Source organism: Acinonyx jubatus, chromosome B2 (genome assembly GCF_027475565.1).
Source record: "Acinonyx jubatus isolate Ajub_Pintada_27869175 chromosome B2, VMU_Ajub_asm_v1.0, whole genome shotgun sequence".
NCBI lineage: Eukaryota > Metazoa > Chordata > Mammalia > Carnivora > Felidae > Acinonyx > Acinonyx jubatus.
The window spans coordinates 129,171,942-129,187,281 of NC_069385.1; the positions used below are offsets into that span (position 1 = coordinate 129,171,942).

Here is a 15,340-nt window from a genome sequence, read left to right on the forward strand (position 1 = left end):
TGAAATAAAAAAATTCTAGGAATTACTACCTCAGAGAACACCGAACTGTATTCATTAGCCAAACACCAAGAATGATGATACTCAATGCAGTGATTTGACTTACTGCCCTTTACACAGAATGCATCTCTCCAAATTAAAAAGGTAATTTAGAGGAACCATTGATGGCCTTATCTAAAGACTCCGAAGTAAATTTTAATTACTCAGCAAAGACATACTCCATCAGTAGAGTTAGATTCTCAAGCATCAGCTAATGATCATCACAGCTAATGTTTATTAAGTACTTACTCTACCACTGACTCTTTTGTATAGATTGTCTCACTTAATCTTCAGAAATGCTATGATTCTCACTTAACTGATAACAAATTTTGGCTAATATCTTGCGCAGCATCACACAGATCAGGAAAAGGGGAGCTGGAATTCAAAACCAGTTTGGCAGAATGACCCTTCATCAACGCTTTTAGATACTACTCAATCATGTAGCATGTTTGGCACCACCATTGAGATGCCAAAAGGCTAGGAGTTACAAAATAGCCTTGAATGCTGAGTTCAGAACTCAGCCCTCTCCCTTTCATTACCTCTCATATTTCTTGAGTTGTCTGATATTTCAGGAGTCCAGAATCATAGAGCTTGAAGGGGGAACGCTAAGCTTGCTGGAAACATTACAGTTTTACCACTGTGGTCTTCAAATGCACGTCTGAGCAGTGACATAACTGCATTTATTTCTTGTATCCCTATGAGACATTAGTGCACACACTATGTAAATTCAGTTGTAGGCAAAAGACTGGGGGAGAGAGGCGTTCCAGGCAAACTCCTAATGACTCGTGGCTGAAGTATCGTGGGGAGAGGAAAGAAGGTGGTACAACTTCCAGCCAAGAGGCTTCAAGAGAGGTTTGGAAGACAGTGGAGTAAAGGGGTTGAGTGAGAGGGCTGAAAATGAGGTGGGGGCAATCAGATCCCTGAATCTCCTCAAAGAAGGAATAAAGGAAAGGTAAAAGAATGTTCAAAGTGCTTCAAGGTAATGTGGGGTCAGAGAACTGGGAAAATGCATATAACAAGGCAATGAGCTCTAATTCGTGTTGTAATAAGGCAAAGGCTTTGAACTATGCTTCTGTCTTCTCATTTTTATTTTTTTAGTTTTAGAGGGTGAGTGAGCAAGCACACTCAAGTGGGGGAGAGGGAGGGAGGAAGAGAGATGGGGACAGAGAGAGAGGGAGGGAATCTTAAGCAGGCTCTATGATCAGCATGGGGCCAGATGAGAGGCTCCATCTCATGACTCCGGGATCACGACCTGAGTCGAAATCAAGAGTCAGACGTTCAACTGACTGAGCCACCCAGGTACCCCCTAGTTTCTCATTTTTAGATTCTTTAACTCTTCACATTTGTCTGTGAGCATTTGCCAGGATTCCTCCTCAGTCATACATACTGCTTCCCAGAACTTTGAAATCCTTAATAATTGCATGTGATTTCTCCCAGACTTCCCATCTCTTTCTTATCCTCTCCTGTCCTCCCTTAGTCCTCTTTGTGTTCATTACCGATTACTGTGTAACAAACCACCCGAGATCACGGTGGCTTAAAACAATGTATTGCTACTTCCCACAGTCTTGTGAAATGACCAGGTTCAACTGGGTGATTCTTGCTCAAGGTCTCTCATGCAGGTGTAGACAGATGCTGGTTGGGGTTGGAGTCCTCCAAAGTCTCCCCTGGATTGGGCATCTTAAGATAGCATCTTTATAACATGTGTGGTGCCTCAGCTGAGGTGGTCAGAGACTGACTGGACTCTTCCCTCTCTCCCTCCATCTGTCTCTTCATGTACCAGACAGTCTCTCTACATGGTTAGCTTGGGCTTCCTCATAGCATAGAGGGTCAGAGTACTTGGACCTCTTACATGGTAACCATCTTTCCCCCAGATAAGCATTCCAAGAAGTCTAAGTGGAAGGAAGTTCAAAGCTTGGAAGTCACTCAGAAGCACTGTTGCTGGATGAAATGGGTACAGAGAAGGTCACGGAGCCTACCCCAAGGGAGGGGGACCACCCAGTAGTCTGAATACACAGAACTGTGGTTTATTGGGGGTGATATACTTGTCTAGAACTAGAGACCACATTCCTGATTTATTGAAGTTTCTGTTTACTTCTTATAACTGAAATATCTTGTTACTATCTTATATCTTGTATCACATCCATTATTCTTTCTAACTATTGTTTATACTAATAGTGATTGAAAGACTTCTTTGAGGAATTCGTATGCATTCTTTCAAATGAATCTTAACAATATATTTTTATTTATTGATATTAAAATTTAAGCAACCAAGAGGCCCTATAGAAAAGCTATGTGACTGGTTTTTTGTTTTGTTTTGTTTTGTTTTTAAGAAAGTCTGTTTGGGAAATCAGATTTGATTCACTTTTTAACCACCAATGATAACATATCACACTTAAAAGGCAGATCAGTTTTAGGGAAAAGTGATATACCCTCATGTTTGGGTGTCCTTAGGTGAACTCACCAACAAGATTGCTTTTCATGCTTAGCCACTAAATTAGAAAACCTGTTCTCTTGTTGGGACTGAACCGTGGTTTACTTTGTGGTTAGATCTTGGTTTTGTTTTTTTTTTTTTTTCTTTTTTCTTTTTTTTAACTATCAAAGTCTTACACAAGTCCAAGCTTATTTTTTATACCACCCCCCAAATGAAGAGATAACTTGAATCTAAAAGATTTTAGCATACTCACATGGCAGTTACAGAAATTCTTTATTTAAAATCTCCTACCTATACATGGCTTAACTTTTCCTTAGCTTCCTCCACAAATGCCATTGAGGTCTTAGGTTCTTATAAAGAGTTATTGGTGTTTTTGTTTTGTTTTGTTTAAAGAAGCTAAATCTCCAACACATGTGGGAGAAAATGGGCAGTTGGAGGTGGCAAATAATTTGTTGTTGTTGTTTTTTTCCTACCCACAGCCCTGGGAAAACTCTGCCATAAAGGATTAATTTACTCATGAGATTTCACTGCGGTTGCCATTCAGAAAAAAAACCAATAGGAATAGTAGGGCAGAAGCGTTTCCAAACCCTGGAGAAAAGAGTCAAGGATTTATGGTGGGAAGCAGAGCAGTCCCTTTTTTTTTTTTAATTTTTACGTTTATGAGTTAAGCATCTGAGGTTGATACCATTTCTCTCACACAGGACTTTATATAGACAACTGGAAGCTGACTCTGAAAAATGATAATCAGCGGTTGTAGTTTTCCATAATTTATCTTCATGCAGGGGAAAGATTTCATTTAAAAAAAATTCAAGGGCGCCTGAGTGGCTCAGTCGGTTAAGCGTCTGCCTCTTGATTTCAGTTCCGGTGATGATCTCATGGCTTGTGAGTTGGAGCCCCGCGTCAGGCTCTGTGCTGACAGCATGGAGCCTGCTTAGGATTTATTCATTCATTCATTCTCATTCTCTCTCTCTCTCTCTCTCTCTCTTTCTCTCCCTGCCCCTCCCCTGCTCTAGTGCTTTCTCTCTCAAAATAAATAAATAAACTTAAAAAAAAGACATGTTTAAAAAAAGTAAAAATGACATTCAGATTCAAATCTTTCCCAGTTTTTAGAAAAGCCTTAGAAAATCACAACCTATGCATACCATTGGCGGTTTGCTTCCACGTGTCCGTCCCCACACTTGGGTTGCACACAAAGATTAAGTGGAGGGGCCCTGGCCTCAGATTCCTGCAGCCCTCCCTTTCTTCCTGGAGAAGGGAGGGCAGTGGACTTGAGCTAAGAGTGGCATTTACTCTGAAGCTTTACCCTAAACCCCTCAACAAAAATTGCCACAGAGCAGCAGGCAAAATCCGAGGACTCTTGGAGCTTCAGGCTGAGGTCAATGCACTCCTCGGTCCCCTCCACCACAAGGACCCTCCCCCACCATCCCCCTCAGAGGTCAGCTCAGGGCTACCCTTGGTCTCGTCAACTGCTTGATGGTGACTGGTGAACCAATCTGAGGGGGACCAGGCAGCAGGAAGTCAAGGGGGCGGGAGGGGGTGACCGGGGCCAGGATCACCGGGCACCATCATATTCGTTTTCTCCATTCTCACAACTTCCTTGGGAAGCCCTGTGAATTCTTGTCTCCATGGATGAGGACATCCAAAGCCAAGAGTTTAAAATAACTTGCTTTTATGCAACGTACTTCAACTAAGTATTTAAAGTATTTAAACCAAATAGAATCTAAGAGTTTTATTTAATCCTTGGGTCAAATGAGGGATTTTAATCTCAGCCTGTGTGACAGGTCAGCCTCTGTTGGTTCTTGCTACCCCCCCCCGCCCCCATCCCCTCTCCTAAGCCATTGGTAACCGGTAATCCACTTATGAATGAAAACGGGGCGGCTTTCTTGAGGTGAGCCTGTGGCACTTAGTCAAGTAACAATAGTTGTCACTCTCTCTTGTTTAATCTTATAGTGGAGCACGAGAAGGAGTTCTCCCCTGGCCAGCGATACCACAAAGAGTTCAAGTTCAACTTATCCCAGATTCCTGAGGGTGAGGCGGTGACGGCTGCAGAATTCCGAATCTACAAGGACTGTGTTGTGGGGAGTTTTAAAAACCAAACTTTTCTTATCAGCATTTATCAAGTCTTGCAGGAGCATCAGCACAGGTATGAAGGCGCAAGGAACCCCAAAGGGTGGGGCTGGCCCCCATTTCTCACCCCGCCATCGTCTGACCCCGAGTGTGTCTGTGGAACGTGATGTGGAGTCCAAGGGCAGCCATGAGCATGACAAGGGATGTGTTCTGAATGGTAGTGTTTGGCCAGCAGGGAGATTTTTTGTTATTAAAATGAAGATTTTTCCAAATAGTTTTCTGTTCCTAAGCAAGCCAGTGGACGGTCTTTACTAAGCATCCTTTGTGATCAGAGAACACGTGCCTTATTGGGCAAAAAACATATCCCACCGTTTTTCAGTGCCTACTTTGAATGATGGGCGAGAAGGTGGCTAAAATAGATTCACACGTGACAGTTACATAAGGATGCTTGCAAAGGATACTGATTCAAGTTAATAGACAGCTGTGTGTTTGCATATAACATATACATCCAAATGATACAATATATCTTTGTGTGTCTCCAATGTATCTCTTCTCATTTGGGTTCAGGGCAACAATAGACCCGCCTGCCCTGCCCCGCCCCCTCCCCACCCTGCCTGTATTATTCTTGTTTTTTGAAATGAGGCCAGGCTGTTTTTACAAAAGAACTTCAACAGAATATGTTCTTGGGGCTGCTCACCAATAAAGAAAAACTTCCACAGAGTGGTTTCTAGAGGATTAGATGGGCCAAGGAGAGAAATATTACAGCAGCTGGTGCAATCCTGTAGCACAAGAGAGCAAGCCAGTGACCTTGACTTGTGCTTAGTATTTGGGGGTCAGTCAGTTCGGTAGTCCAGAGAGACTGGTGATCCCGACGCACAGATTAGCACCACCGCATGCTTCCATGTGAGCGCTCGTGACGTGGAAATGCAGCATGTGTTGTGACAGCCTGGCAATTCTGTGGTAAGTAGGCAGATAAAAATGAAAGCGAATGCAGAGAGGAAAGGAGCCCCACATTTACAAACTCTGTAAGGGATTTGCCAGCGTTGGTTTTATACACCAAGTCTCGATTCTTGCTTTTTCGGTCCTGGATGTCTGTTGACTTCCCAAGAATGTCCGAAGGTTTAGGGATGACTTTGGCTTCTCCTGGACCTATGGATCTGTGTGTGGGTCTGCCACAAATAGGCACACTAAAATAATAACGGACCTTAACTTGCCCCATAAAAGGTTTACTTTGAGAGCACTGCCAACATTTGGCCCTTGTGCATTTTCAAGTCTGTAATGAGGGAAACAGAGAAGAAGGAAAGACACATGCCAGGCTTTGGGGACACGTCATGGTGCGGAACATGTGCACTGATGGTTGTATGTGAGTTTTTAGGTGGGATGGTTATATAATAAGCAAAATATAGCTATTGTGGTATCTGTTACAAACCAAAATTTCAGAAAGAAGGGAAAGTTTTCTGATGTCTGATTTTCACTCCTCAATAAAAGCATAGTTAATAAGTGTTAAGGCAGGGTCTCTTTTGAAATAATAAATTATTGGTTGGTAGATTTTTGTCTTTTGAGGTTTCAGAGAGAGTTTATACTCAGTGGTGATTCTTTGGACCTGCTTTAGCCATTGATTTTTCAATCTGCCTAATTATTTGTCCACTGTATTTATCTGGCAGAAATAACCTACTGATACCAGCACCTGGTGGCTCAGTCGGTTAAGTGTCCGACTTCGGCCCAGGTAGTGACCTTGTGGTTCATGAGTTCGAGCCCTACATTGGGCTCTGTGCTGATAGCTCAGAGCCTGGAGCCTGCTTTGGATTCTGTCTCTCTCTCTCTTTCTCTCTCTCTCTCAGCTCTTCCCCTGGCTCACGCTCACTTGCTCTCTCTCTCTCTCAAAAAATAAATAAACATTAAAAAAAATAATAATAACCTACCAGTACCTTTCTGGCTCAGGCATTTGTTTGGAATACATGGTTTTCTCTGTTCTGCAGGAAAAGCTTTCTAGTGAAAACACTAGATTGGGATTTTTGTAACTATGGGATTTTTCAAAATTATTATTATTTAACAAATAGAGCTAGCAGACCATTTGTAAGGTTTATGTTGAACTCTAGCCAAAAATGAACAGCTGCCTTGTGCTTAACATGGTGGTGTCATACTTTCTCGAGGCCAGCAGCGAGTTTGGAAAACAAAATCCCAAACGGTCCCAACTTTGATGACTGTGTCAAAGCAAAGTTGTAATTTCTCTGCCTTCTAGGATGGGAGTACTTGGCGGTCGGATGTATTTAACTTTTGTGCATAGGAAAGGGGAAATATGGGGAGGTTTGGGAGAATTTCATGCTTTTGAAGGGCTCCAGGTTGGCCAAGAGGAGATTTTCTTTTCTTATCGGTGGGCCAGGAGCCCAGGCCTCCTGCTGTCTCTTAATGTTCTTCCTGAGGCCTCCAGATTTAACTGCAGGACTCCTTCTGGGGAAGGTTTGATCTCCCCATCTGTACCGTCTTGGGGTGTCCTGGCTAAAAATGATCCTCCGGGCTTGTGAAGAAATTTATTTGTCTAATCTGTGTTTAAGTGAAATTTGGAGAATTTGATGGATTAACTTAATTTAACAAACGTTTGCTTTGCAAAATAGTTGGCCTCCTTGAAAAATAAAAACATAAAAAGGCAGGTTTTCTGGTGCTGAAGTCATAGCCTCAGCTAAGGCAGAAATGATATGTTGGGCCTCTTGATATAAAAGCAGCTAAGAAGGCTGACCCAGGGCAGGGTCAGAAAAGATTCTTGGAAGATAGGCCATTGCTATGAATTCTGCAGAAACATATTCCTCTTACTGATAAGAAATCACTGGACTAGGTAAGTTCCAGAAAGTGACTACTTGAATAGATGGCGCTTTGAGTAAGAACAGGGAAACATTTGATACTTTATTCAAAAACTGAGAATAAGCCCTGAGATAGAATCTAAGTGCTGAAAAGATCTGGAGCAACCCATAGAGCAGCATTTGGTTAGCAACCCAGCAGTGCTCACAGTTAAATCAGAGTAGCACAGGGTGCCCTTTGCACATGGTGTTAATATCTGATATTCTACATCATCATGGTTCTATGATGACACTGGTGAAAATTGGCACTCGCATAGCACTTAGAGTTTGGAAAGAGCCTTCTCACATATCCCCCTGCTAGGAGGACTTAACCATTGACCCCATCAGCTAAGCAGGCCAGCATGTTTCCTTTTAGAGAATGAAACATGGCACATATGAATTTTGTCAAGCCCAATTTAGGCCTCCATTGTCACCTGCTGTTTCCCAAAAGTCACCCCGATGACATGGGGACAGTCCCAAGATAAAGCTGAAGTGTCAGAAAGAGGTCAGCAGTCCCCTTCTGGCACATCCCTTATATCCATCTGCTTAGCTTTGATGCAAGCATTCCAAAGGATGCTTCTGTTTGGATGTCCAATGAGATGGGGCTCTGTTGGGGACCAGATGTGCTAGAATTCAGGCCCTGCTTCTTTGGCTTTCCAGGTTTTTCCAAAGAAAACCTTTGTGGAGCTATTGAGCATCTATTAGCTTTTCTAGAGGAAGGGTGTGGATGAGAAAAAATACTAGAAAATCTTATATAAAAGTATCTTTACTTATTCCTAGTATTATCTGTTTGTCCATTTACTTTACCATGTTCTCCTGAAACTCGTACACCCTAAGCTGTCTTCATGCTTGGAGTGTAAATGCTGCTCTGAATACCTTGGGACCTTCCGCTCATGATGGTAGCCTGTTGCTTTCCATAACACGTACTCATGATCTTTACTTTGATAGCACTTTTAGATTAAGAGTGCAATTTTGAGACCTTTCAAGAGGATCGTTTTCACCTACGTTTCTTCTTGGATTAAAGACAGTCTTTTGCTGTTCTTACTTGAATTTCGTCCACTTAGAAGTCAAAGTCAAACATCATCTCTTGAAAGCCCGCCAGAAATGTTTTCAGGGTCTGAAAGATGGTACAGTTTGGAACAGGCATTGGCCCACTCGCTGCTGCTAGTTTGGAAATTCCATATTCTGCTCTATATGTTTTGGCAATTGCATTGCTGGCAGTCATAGTCCGTCTTCTGTGTATATGGTAACTTTTCTGTGTTCTATCATGGTGCAGTCTTTGGAAGACATTTAGATTGAGAATTCATTCCCAACTTTAAAATTAAGTTCCTCTTGATAATAAGCAATGTCACAACATACTCCTCTGTTTGGAGATAGGCAAAGTTTTGTTGTTGTTTTAGTTCATGTGTTTCATCCTGACTTAAGTAGCCTTAGGTTGTGAAGAAATGCATCTTTGAATCAAGGGAAAAAGGCAATGCTGCATCAGAGTTGGATTTTGAAACTGAGAAAGATTTCTTCAGGCCACCCAAAACCCAAGCTAGTAGAGTCCCTGGGAACAATCTCAGATTGAATTATTGCTTGAACTAAATTTTTGGCCAAGTTCACCGATATAAATATACAATATAAAATTGTTTCAGGAGAGAAAATAACTTTCAAAGGGCAAAAACACATGTCTCCAGAATATTTAGTTTGATAGTGCTCTTCGGAACCATTCATAGAGATAGGGAACACAGGAATAAGCGAGGGAAGGGGAGTTAGGAGGAGTTCAGGTGTGGACATGTTTGAAGCATGAGTGGATGACCAAGAGGCAGTGGGATATGAAAGTTTTCAGCTCAGGGGCGCCTGGGTGCCTCGGTTAGTTAAGCGGCTGACTTTGGCTCAGGTCATGATTTCATGTTTTGTGGTTTCAAGCCCCACATTGGGCTCCGTGCTGACAGCTCAAAGCCTGGAGCCTGCTTCGGATTCTGTGTCTCCCTCTCTCTCTGCACCCCTCCAGCTCGTGCTCTGTCTCTGTCTCTCTCTCTCAAAAATGAATAAACATTAAAATTTTTTTTTAAAAAATGAAAGTTTTCAGCTCAGCATAATGGTCTCACTAAAGTAATAGATATTAGAGATCCTAAGTGAACTTGTGAAGTAGATAGCTTCACTGTGTAAGAATAGAAATACATAATTGATCCAGTATCATTTATTGAAATACTATCCTTTTTCCATGCACTTCAGTGGCATCTCCAATATAAACCAGGTAGCCATGTTTGTGTGGGTCTGGGCCTGAGACCTTCATTCAATTCCATTGATTGACTTTTCTTGCACCAATCTTAAACTCTTCATTCTCTCAGTTTTATAAGAAGTCTTGAAAAATGGTATCTAAATTCTTCAGATTTTGAGACTTTCTCAGCTACTTATGGCCTTTTGCATTCCCGTATAAATTGTAAAATCACCATTTTAATTTCCCCAAGGAAACTTGCTGGGCTTCTAATTGCAATTGCATTAAATCTAGAAATCAATTTGGAAAGAATTGACTCTTACAAATATTGAATGTTCCAGTCTAAGAATGTGGTATTTATTTAGGCTTTCTTTTACTTTTTTCAGTAATTCTTTGTAATTTTTTGTGTCTTGGATATTTTTATTACATTATTCTTATTTATAGAACATTATAATATTCCAGGTTTTGAAGATTTTTTATGCTATTGTAAATATTATTAGCTTTTAAAAATTTTGGTGTCTAATTACTTTTGCTCACATATAGAAATACAATTGACTTTTGGATTTTTTTTAAGTTTATTTATTTATTTTTGAGAGACAGAGAGAGAGGGATACAGAATCCCAAGCAGGCTCTGTGCTGTCAGCACAGATCTCAATAGGGGGCACAAACTCACGGAACTGTGAGATCATGTCCTGTGCTGAAGTCAAGAGTTGGATGCTTAACCAACTGAGCCACCAAGATGCCCTTATTTTTGTATGTTGATCTTATATCCAGCAACCTTGCAAATTCACATATTCATTCTAAAAAATTTTTTGTGCAAAATTTTGGAATTTCTATAAATATAATCTTGCCATCTATAAATATCAGTTTTATTTCTTCTTTTGTAATTCTTATAGTTTATCTTCCTCTGTTTTTCTTGTTTTTATTATGCTAGCTGGACATCCAGTAAAATTTTGAATTTGATTCAGATTTCTGTCTCAGATTAGAAATCCCTATGATATTTTGAATCTTATAGGGGGAAGACTTAATATTTTACCATTAAGGATGATGTTTGCTAAAACTGTTTTTGTAGATAATCTTTATTAGAATAAAGAAGTTCTCTATTTCTGGTTTGCTAAGAGTTTTTAATGTTAGAAATTGGTGTGAAATTTTATTTAAAAAATTCTGAATTTGGGGGGATGATTATATGATTTTTTCCCTAAGTATTAATGTGATATACTACATTAAATGATTTCCAAATGTTAAACCAACCTTACATCCCTGGAACAAGCTTAACTTGTCATTTATTATCCTTTTTATACAAGGCTTGATTCAGAGATCATGTCTGATAACTCTATTGTCTAGATCACCTATGAGTCTGTTCCCATTATCTATTTGTTCCCTTGATTTTTCCTCATTTGGTTTTATTTCTTAGCATGCCTGATACTTTTTAAAAAATAAATTCTGGAAATTATTTATGGAAAATATTTAATAGATACTGTTATCTCTTTCCAGAGTGGACTCTAAATTCTTCTGGAAGGCAGACAAAATACACCATGATCATCTTGTTCTTTTGTTCCAATGGGGGTATTTAAGGATGTGTTAAGGATTATCTGTTTTTGGTTTTTCCCTTTCTCCTAGAGCTTAGCTTTTCAGGGAGTCTCAGCTGAAAGTCTAGGATGTTTACCAGAACTCCTCTTCCTTGGTGGGCTCTGAGCTTTAGTATTTAACTCCCCAGAATGAAGAAACTGCCAAAAACTCTGCTTTGCTTTTTGCCTTTTAAGCAGTTTCTCTTTGTTTTCTCAACTTCTTACTCTAGGCATACACAGCCTAATATTTGGCAAATATCTCACACGGAAACATTGGACTTCAAGGTATACAGGACTTAAAGATCCAAGGCCCTAGAGGAAGTGAACCCAAACTTCTGTGAGCTCACTTTTATGCAGCCCCTTTCCTCTGAGACCTTAGCCCTTCAAGCCCTTGCTTTCTGAAACTCCAGTTTTTATCCTCAATTACAGATACTGTTCCAAGCTATAGGCTCCTGCTCCTTTCTGATACCCATGCATCAGGCTAGGAATTATCCAATGTCCTGAAATGAAAAGGCAATACAAAGAGAATACAAATGCGGGGCTCACCTCCATGTGTTTTTCTTTTTCTCTGTGAAATTGACCCATCAAGAGTTGACTGTCCTATTGCTCTAAGATGACGACAAATGGGCTTTTTGTCCCCAGTTGTTCTTTGTGGGAATGTTAGTTTGCTACATCATAACCAGAAGCCTGTGTCTCTGAATCATAGTATTTTTATTATTTTTATGGTGAAATCTTTATAACGAATCCCTACAAATATTGCTTTTGATTTATTAACCAAAGGGTGTTGTTTTGGGAACAGGACCTGAACCTGGTACTTGATCCAGTTCCAGGATCTAGGAGAGCAATTTCCTTCAAATAGCATTTCTTATAGATTGATTGCTCTAAAAATGCTGTTGGGTTTTCAGTGCTGCTTGCTGAAGTGACACGAACCTTTATCTTCACTGAGGTAAAGGTGAGATACCTGAGACTATGTTCTTTTTTGAAGAGAAGGGCAAATTTGAGAAAGCCGGGATTAGAGAACCTCGTTGTACCTGGGGCAGAGGGAAATCAAAGCCCTTTATCACTGTACCAAGCCACACCTGTTTCTCTTTCTGTATCTGGCTTTCACAGGTATGATCCTCAGGGACTCCTGAAATCTTACTTGCCGACTTGATAATCTTTGGCACACTCAGTGTGGGCCTCAGGCAAGAATTGAACTTTTCAGTATTTGTTCCTTTGCCCCTGAAAAAGGGACAATACAGCTGACCCACAGCTCAGGTTATATAACTAGTTAGTTTCATCTCTTTAGTGAAGTCATACTTAGAATGGTCTACTGGAAATTCAAGAAAAAAATTCAAGCAGCTACTGAACCTTACTCCTTAGCCAATCTAAGTTCTGTTCTTTGCATAGGCACAATGTAGAAGAGAATATTACAGAAAGGAATTGAGGTTATCATAAAGAGTTGGATATACTCAAAAGAATGCTCCACCTGGGGGGAGAGGGGGAGTCAGGGTGTGGCGGGCAAGAGAAACTGTTGTTTGGGGACTGTTACCAAGTGGTAACTTGGTAAACATGAAAATAGGTCTTTATTTCTGGAAACTGTGCCTTCCATATTATTCATTCCCAGAAACAGATTGCCTTAATCATATGCATATTCTTCTCTCTCTTTCTTTCTTTCTTTCTTTTTTTTTTAAGTTCATTTATTTATTTTGAGAGAGAGAAAGCATGAGCAGGGGAGGGGCAGAGAGAAGAGAGAGAATCTCAAGCAGGCTCCATCTCAGAGCCCTATGCGGGGCTCAAACCCACAAACTGTGAGATCATGATCTGAGCCGAGGTTGAGAGTTGGATACTTAACTGACTGAGCCACTGACGCACCTTAGTCACGTGAATCTTCTTACCAGGATGTCCAGCCTTGTGGGAGGCCGGCCATGGTAGTAGCTAAGACTATCTTGCAAGACATCTGGGGTTGTTGTTGTTGTTGTTGTTGTTGTTGTTGTCGTCGTCATTGTTGTTGTTTTTTAAAGAAAAGTCACAGATGAACAGCATTTTTCCTGTTTTATTTCCCTAGATCATACAGGATATGGAAATGTAGGATTGGTGATGACAATGACAGCGTAACATTTGCACATAACATGTTTAAAAGCTGGCTGGATTTCTCACATAGTCTGTGCTTGATCACTCGAGCATGTTGGAGTATATACCCCAGTGAAGGAGAACATTATTTTGCAGGTTAGGTAGCTGTGAATTTGTGGAAAGTCATCTGCTTTACCTCTCTCTGTCCTCGACACAGAGAAGTGGGCCTTCTAATGATACCGCTGTTTTGGACTTGATCTTGCTTGTGATTCTGATTATTAGGCTAACTTGATAACTCCCTGAGGGTAAGGCCAATCCATAAAGACAATCAAACATTTACTCTGTGAGCATTCTACATTTGCTTTGTACTGTTTTAAGGAGAGGAGCAAGAACTCTCGAGAGCAGTTAGCTTTGAACCTTAAGTCTAAAAAGCATGTGAAGGTAATGCTAGTCCTATTCAAGGGAGGGGGACTATGCTGTAGGTCAGTGGCTCTCACAGTGTCATTCCCAGACCAGCAGCATCACCTGGGAACCTTAGAAATGCAAGTTCTCAGGCCCCATGCCCCGAAACTCTGGGGGTGAGCCCAGTAGTCTGTGTGTTAACAAGCTCTCCCGGGGATTCCAACAGGAAGCCAGCTGAACTTGAGAACCACCGCTCTGATGATTGATTAAGAGCATGTGCACCACTGAAACAAAGTTGCCTGGGTTCAAATCCCAGCTCTACGTTTACTAGCTGTATGACTGCGAGCAAGCTTCTTAACCTCTTTGTGCCTTAGTTTCCCTATCTGTAAACCTGTGATGGTATCCCTGGCATTTACCTCTTATGGTGGTTGTGAGGCGTTAGCATGTGTAAAAGCATTCAGGTAGTAAACAGCATGTAAGTGCTAGCTAGGTTAATATTCTGTCAGCAAAGTGACTTGTATTCGTTTGTTGAAGATGGAATATTCCATACAGAGTTAAGTTGCCTTTGCCATTTGAAACATCTCTTTATACCATGCTAGTCCTTGAGGTGAAAATTAGTTAATAAAAAGTGGCATAAAATCAATGACAGCTTAGATAATTATATAATAATAATGTGCCTTCACCCTTGTTACTCAAATTGATGTGTGTGTAGCAGTTTACGCTGATTCGTAGGGCTGTTTTCAAATATCCTATTCTTTTCTGTCCTTTTAGTGATAAAAGTTTAAACATAATTCTCTATATATGATATGTTATGTAAGAAGAAAGTAAAAATGCTGCTTTACTATCTCACTTTCTAAAATGATTGGCTTTTGACTTCCATTCTTTTTGAAGTTTAAATTCACCTCATTGCATATAAAGTCAGTTCATCACTATAAGAATGTCGTTTCGTATCTTAGTTTGCCATTAAGTCTAGACATAGGTAGAGGAATGTTCTGAACAAATAAAGGCACAAGACCACAGGCTCACCTTATCAAATATTTCATAAATCTGCTTGCTTCAAACATCTAAATTCTACTTTATCAAGAATATTTCTAGTAAAATGGTGAGTAGTAAGCAAAGTTGCACCTTGTCTAGGGCAGTATGACTGTAATGGGTGCCATTTGTCAGGAAAGACCAAAGCTGGACACTAGGAGCTTAGATACTTCCTGCTCTTCCCTGGGGGTGAAAAAGAAAGAGACCCACTGTGTTTGCCATGGGTCTGCCTCTCAGCCTGACGGAGTGTCACCTACAAGGGCAGGTGCTTTGGAGGCTGTGCAATGGGAGGGACCACGTAGAGGTGACCTTGCCCATCAACACTAGTTCCACAAGTCTTTGCAAGTGACTTGCTGGTCAGTCAACTCTAGCCCCAAGGTGAATTTGTGAAATTTTCTAGAAATTTCTACATTTTCTAGAAATCTCTTGTTAGGCTTATTAATTGTTAAGAACTTAATTCCTCACAGTATGAGGAAACTCATTCCCTCAGGTTAGATAACACTGAGAATAAAATTATTGTATCCTTGAAGATGGAATGCATATTCAGCATGAAACATGGGGTTCTGTGAGTTGATAGAGAACAAAATAGGCAGTAAATTATTTTTGTAAAAAATTTTTTAATGTTTATTTATTTTTGAGAGACCAAGAGACAGAGTGTAAGAGGGGGAGCGGCAGAGAGAGAGGGAGACACAGAATCCGAAGCAGGTTCCAGACT

General features: G+C 40.6%; 1 protein-coding gene across 1 annotated transcript in view; it reads left to right on the forward strand.

The window, feature by feature from the left end:
• BMP6 (bone morphogenetic protein 6) overlaps positions 1-15,340 on the forward strand; it is a 157,200-nt gene that overhangs the window by 121,976 nt on the left and 19,884 nt on the right. Inside the window, exon 2 of the mRNA XM_027040270.2 lies at positions 4,418-4,610. Within this exon, the coding sequence (XP_026896071.1) occupies positions 4,418-4,610 (193 nt within the window). The remainder of the gene's footprint in view (positions 1-4,417; positions 4,611-15,340) is intronic.